This window comes from Helicoverpa zea, chromosome 2 (assembly GCF_022581195.2).
Source record: "Helicoverpa zea isolate HzStark_Cry1AcR chromosome 2, ilHelZeax1.1, whole genome shotgun sequence".
In the NCBI taxonomy this organism is placed as follows: Eukaryota; Metazoa; Arthropoda; class Insecta; order Lepidoptera; family Noctuidae; genus Helicoverpa; species Helicoverpa zea.
In genome coordinates, this window is record NC_061453.1 from 1458719 (window position 1) to 1465553 (window position 6835).

General features: G+C 39.0%; 1 protein-coding gene across 1 annotated transcript; it reads left to right on the plus strand.

Annotated features, from left to right (window-relative positions):
* The first annotated feature begins 64 nt into the window (after nucleotides 1–64).
* Nucleotides 65–6795, plus strand: LOC124644363. The gene is made up of 8 exons (XM_047183677.1): nucleotides 65–307; nucleotides 1130–1441; nucleotides 1718–1882; nucleotides 3947–4035; nucleotides 5017–5136; nucleotides 5468–5569; nucleotides 5653–5722; nucleotides 5804–6795. Exons 1-8 carry the CDS (start codon nucleotides 185–187, stop codon nucleotides 5978–5980), a joined length of 1158 nt encoding a protein of 385 aa, XP_047039633.1. The 5' UTR covers nucleotides 65–184; the 3' UTR covers nucleotides 5981–6795.
* Nucleotides 6796–6835: the final 40 nt, after the last annotated feature.

Consider the following 6835-nt stretch of genomic DNA (forward strand, 5'->3'; position numbering starts at 1 on the left):
TATTTAGAAATTTGATTTAAATTAAACGCTGAATCCATCGAGTCAGTGCTTAAACATATGTTCGAAAATTAAAAATAAACACAACTGTCAAACTCTTTGCGCTATGTCGGGACTTTTTTGCGACATAATTTCGAAAATTTTCGGAATTCCCAGCGATTTAGAGTGATTTACGTACTGTAATAAAATGTCTATCTGTTTACGTACAATTTCTCACAGAATTTTGCCTATAAATGGCATCGTTTCCACCAAAACTCACTCAAGCCGCTTGTCTAGAAAAATCCCTCTGCGGTCACAATTTCTGGAAGAAGTGAGTATATTCCGTTATTTTCTATGATAATGAGTATTTTTCTAGTTTATTACGCTACAGGAACGTTGGAACTAGTTACGTAATATTTGTAAAATATATTTATTTATATTGCCAACTGTATTTTCCTCCTTGACATTGAACTAATTAGAGTATACGGAATGGAAACAATTCACGTGGTGCACTGTGCTGACATACTATGCAATTTCCGCAATGCGCGAAATATTTTGAATGCCAAAAAATCACATATTTATCCCATACAATAAATCCTGAAATTTCTACATTTCCTTAAATAGAATACACTGCAACTCATTAAATCCCTACTTTTGTAAAATCTTTAGTGTATTATTACTTGTTTGATATTATTTGTTTACAAACTGGGACTGCACTCATCTTGGCATCTTACCAGCTTCACTAAAGTTGCTCATTAATTTAATTTGATGGGATAAAACTTATAATTTTAGGTTAGGACTCAAATTACTCATGGAAGTCTGTTATCTGTGCATGTATATATCTATAATATTAATTAACATTATAATACTCTTTACTCTTGTGATAGTGATCATGTTTATGTTATTCAAAGAAAATGTAAAACCAAATGTAATGATATTCAAGCATAATATATTTCAAAATAATTTAAAATACCACACACAAAATATTTTTGTCCATTGCAGTGTAAAACACTAAACATGTTTAAATAATATTTCAAGGTTACTGCATCATTTATCGCAGAATCATGTATTTTAGTTAAATAAATTCTGATTTGAAATGATACAAAATGTCAATGAAAATGATTTTTAGAAATAAAAAATGTTTGCTCCCCAGTTCCTGAATCGTCGACGCATATCCAGTTGTCAACTAGCACCAAAATGTACTACAGAGAGCAACATCGACGATGTTTACATTCACGAGGAGGCGGTGAACGGCCGTCTCTCGGGACAAAGCAACAAGTCCAACTACTATGTCACAAACTGCCGAACAGTATCGAACGACAACCGATACCCGTACACTGATGATGTGCAAGTGAAGACCTTGGGCCTGACGTCCGATGACTATATAGAGAGGCGAATGCCTCCGTACGCATTTGACGTTCCGTATACCAGTATCAGTGATATAGATTTAACTAAATACAGTAATGTGAGTATGAAGTTATGTCATTCTAATTACCAATGTCATAAATGTAACCACCCCACCTTCCTTAGTTGGTGCGCTGTCATTGCTCTGCTGCTGCAGCTGCGAGAACCTCAAATGGCGCAAATTAGCCTTGTTGTCAATTGTACTGTTCAGCCATATGGAGTTGAAACTTGGGTTGTAAGCTGCAAATATTATTTTGAAAGATTCGGTGACACAAAGACTGATTAATGAAAATGAGAATAAGATACCTAAAACTAATATTTGTCCTATACTTTTCAGGACATTGAACCGACCTGCCTGTCGGAGTTCGAGCGCGACGCGATCGCGTACTGCAGCGGCTCAGTGCTGTCGGGCCCCGTGCAGGCGCAGGCGCCGGAGCCCAGCCGCGACGGCAAGCCCAATGAGGAGCAGCTCATGAAAGTCTACTACACACTGTCGGACACGGTCAGTAAATATTATTAAGAGAGCCTTTTTTCTTCAAATAACTGAAAGCCTCGAGGCTTCAGACGAAAAGCGCCATTTGCAAAAAGAGCTAAGCCTTCATAGAACTGTACTCTCAATAATACGGGTCAGTTGTACTGCAGCACTGCGACCTGGTCTTTAAATCCATAATCGGTTAAGCCAGGCACATCAGGGATCACGCTGGGAGGTCGCCGTTATCGAAATCGATAAGGAGGACTCTGTAACTAGGGCATGCAATTTCGGTAAAATAAAAATTACCGGTAAAAATTCGGTAATAAAAATATATTTACCGGTAAATCGGTCATTTTTGTATTTTTTTAAAATGTGATATTATAACAATAAGATTGGGTAGTAGCAAAAAATTAATAAAAATACAAGGTATAAGGTGGTAAACATTTTTGTGACGTCGCCGACAAAGTGCAAGAAAAACGGCTGCTACCCGACGGACATGTAAAAAGGAGATCACCTGAATACATCGCCGTTATGTACTCAATCTCGATATACCCGGTCTAAGGCGCAGAGGCAGGCCGAAAAATGTAGTGGTTGAGTGTCGTAATGAATGACATGAAAATCTACGAACTCGAAGAGGAAGATGTCCTGGATAGAGTGAAGTGGAAGAAGAAGATACGGAAAGCGGACCCCGTCACAAGACGGGATAAACGCTGAGAATTATAGTGAAAAAAAAAAAACATTTTTTTTCATTGAAGTGAGAGCCCTTTTTATAAAAAAGGCAGGCCCGGCAGGCCTTGGCCCTGCGCGTGGAACAACGCGCGCCGCCAACACGGGTCTGTTGTCTATGCAGACGGAGGAACGATCATGAGCCATTCGAACTCACCGCCCACAGATCGACGCCTACGGTGGCTGGGAGTCGTCTCTCAACACTCGGCGCCCGTGGTGCCTTCCTGGTCCACTACAGCGGCTGGGATGAGAGGTGCGAACTCGCAGTCGCTCCGCCGTCTCCTTCTCGAGCATGACTGCTTCGCAGAAGGAGGCGACGGCTTCCCATTCACTCCGGACCATGGCTTGAACCAGGACCGGACGCGAGAGGTCGCCGCTGCCTATTTATTGCCTCGACACCCACGACACGGCGGTACCCTTCCCAGGCAGTGCACACCTGGACTGTGTGCTCCACTGTGTCCTCAGAGCTGTCCGCATTGTGGTGAAGTAAAAACCCTTGGTCAGTAAGGACATAGAGTAGGTAAAATAAGCATAAGCTACATTTTTACCTAATATGAGCTGACAGCTATGAGGAACATCAGAATAAGCGAATGAATAAAATTTGTTCAGATATTATAAATTAAGATGAGAATGAAGATTTGTATCTAACCTATAGTTAAGGACAATTACACTCTTACAATATGTAATGTATGCAATATTACATTATGTTTAGGCTACATAATGAAGATTTGGCGTTAAATGAACAATTGCTATATTTTATCACAAAAACGTAAAAACCGGTAAATTACCGGTTACATATTATTTTTACCGGTAATTTAAAAATCACGAAGATGGGCGGTTTTACCGGTAAAACCGAAACCGGTAAACCGGTATTGCATGCCCTATCTGTAACATACATTTATTAACAAAATGCTGTTTTCCCACTGTTTCACCCGCATCCTGAGGGAACTACTATATGCTATTCTCGTAATATAAGCTATATCACTGCCAAGTTTTAAGAAAGAAGGCAAGCAACCGTTCATACCTGCAAACTATCGCGTTGAATATAAACGTGGTTGTAGTCAGTAGTTATAGTAGGATTTGTTCCGAATATTATAGTTCGGCCATTCAGAGAATGCGTTCCTGACACGTCGCGATTGAACTGACGACGTAATAACATTCATTGATTATTGATATAATAATGTTGTTTTAATGCTCCTCAATTGTTAAAACGGTAAACAACCAGCAAAAATATTTTTATCGTAACTGCAACGCCATTGCAAAGTTACGTCGTCAGTTCAATCGCGACGTGTCAGGAACGCATTCTCTGAATGGCCGAACTATAATGTAAGGAGCATTATCTTACTGGTTGGTATATGTTTGTTTCAGATGCCGAACTTATTTGTGAAGCCACTTGACTACTCGATCTATCACCCAAACATGGTGTTTGTCAACAACATCAGAGGCACCACATCTGTGTAAGTAATCATTGTAAACAATTTCTCTATTATATTATTCTATTTATTTATTCTATCTCACAACTGTTTACTTGAAGAATACTGATGTAACAATCAGTGACATGCATTTGTGTATATGTAAACGGTTTACGGATGTTAGCTGATAACATAGATAAGATACAGACATCTAGATTTGTTTAGGTGGATCTAAGTATTGCCAGCTAAACATTGCTATTGTTTCTGACTTTTCCTGTTACTTGTGGTCATTTGTCTTCTCCATCTATACCAGTGGTTCTTAACCGGTGGTCCGCGGACCACTGGTGGTCCCTGGAGGCATTCCAAGTGGTCCGCGAAGCTTAGCTGCGCGACGTTGCTATACGTTATCTAACTTTATTTTTATTGACTTATAATTGCGAGCGGGGGTTTTCGCATGGACGTATATTGGGTGTGTCGTACCTAGTCCCCCCATTCATGAAAATGTATGTTTGGGCTACATTTTAGGTACGTAATTTTGGTTTTGAGTCTTAAATAAAAAATAATTAAAATTTCGCGCTCGCTTCGCTCGCGTATTTAGAAACTGTATGCGCCTAATTTTGCATTTGCCAACAAACAAAAAGTTAAGTACGTTTGGGCTAAATTTTACGTAATATTTGGTTTAAGTCCGAAAAAACTATATAGGCAAGTTTTTCTTTATTTGCATTTGCACACCTACACAACTGCCGACATGCATTTAGCAGAGTGCTAATTTAGGTAAACCGATGAGGTGGTCCCCGGTAAGACAAACTTTAGTTAAAGTGGTCCCTCATGACTAAAAGGTTAAGAACCACTGATCTATACAAACTGTATTCAACAACATAATTTGATATACTAGCTTCCGCCAGCGATTTCACTCACTTGATGGGAAAACTATTTCCCACACCCAAATGAGAAGTATCCTACAAGTAACATACATACACACACTCACAAACTTCCGCCTTCATAATATTAGTGTTTTATCCACAGAGGTCTGTTCCACTACGTGAAGCAGGTGGCTCTGCTGCGGACGGTGGGGCACCTGAAGTTCGCCTACGTCAAGCTGGAGGTCATGAAGATCACCGCGCATCCTGAAGACTCTTCTATCAAGTGAGTACAGTTCTCGTAACTCGATGGCAATTACTTACGCAAGGCCACGTATGTGTCCAAACGGCGATAACTACATGTGCAAATAAGATTGGTGGTGACTGAAGTGTAGAGAGAAATAAAACGGTTTTTTTATTCCTACTAGTGGGGGTGAAGGGTAATGGTGAGCGTGGTCGCGATTTATATGAATAGAAGTCAAATTTTGAAATACTTTGTGGGTGCATTGGACTCAAAAATGTAGCCCTTAGTTCATACTAATATATTGTGAATTCTCTCAGAAAATACAGAAGTATGTATTCAGTGTTGTTTGACAAAATTGTTGTTTTTTCTCCAGGATGAGGTGGCGCATCAAGGGCATATCGGGCCTTAAGGTATTCTTCATGTTTTGGAAGTACAAACTTTGGAATATGAAGGAAGTGTTCCAGGACCAGGAACTGTGAGTAAATTGCAAATATTTCTAGACTCTTCTGTGTGTGAACTCAGTTTCGGTATTTTTAATGTTGTCTATTTATTTTGCAGTTGGTATGACGGATTCTCAACCTTTTATGTAGGCGCCGACGGTTTGGTACAGAAGCACATTGTAGACAAGGTAAATAAACAACACACTTTGCATCTTTTTGGACTATAAAAGATACTTGAAGCCAACTTTACAAATGATTTATAATTCCAGGTGATGCCAGACCAAGACACGATAATCGACGATGAAGAAAAGGCCCCGATAGCCGCTAAGATTGCCCTCCTCATCGGCCTACTTCCCCGGAACTACCTGTCCGACGTATCTCCCTACTTCAGTTCGTCGGCAGGCACGGCAGACACCACGCCGCTTCCTTTCAAAGTGCTAGAATAAACCACCGTATACATAAATACGGGGATATTTACCTCGGGGAAAAGGGGTCCTTCGAAATATCATGCTCCACAGTGAAATCAGTACTTTTACGTCGAATCGAATAGTATAAATGTGAAAATAAGATACTGGTTTTGTTACAACGTTCGACTGTTTAGACGTCTAATGGGAAAGACGATGTCAAAGTTATATATGGCAACACCTTATCATTGCCAATCAGAAAAAGTAAAATTGACATTGGTAGTAATGTTCACACATTTTAATGTTTGGCACGTAAGTTATGCCATTTGTATTTCACAAACGTCTGCCCTGTTAGCTACAGCTACTTACTAGCTACTACAATATACCTGTATCCACAAAGCATAGATGCTATTGTACATAAAATTAATGTATTCGCTAATAAAGCCTTTGTCTATGTCTATAGCTTCCATTTTATATTCTAACAGCCCATGTGACCACCATGTTCATTGTATTTCACATTTCATTAATTTATTGACATCAACTGTGCATTATTTCAATTATTTTTGTTAATATATGAAATAATAAGTTTAGCTAAATCTTCGAAATTACTCACGATGTAATGCGAATTTTGATAGGTTGTTATTTTATTTATAGTTGGAATATTTTTGTTAACGAATGAATTTGTTCTCCGCTCTGCAACGTGACGAGATTGCAGTAACATTAGTTCGGCGTACACGTTTCCACTTCGACGACGCGAAGTAATACACTAGTGATATTTTGATAACTGTGAATGCCTTGTATTAGTCTGTATAGATAATGTTATGTATTGCTATAATACAATAAAATTATGTCCATTACATTTTCGTTTTATTGTTTCTACAAATGGAAAAAGCTTTT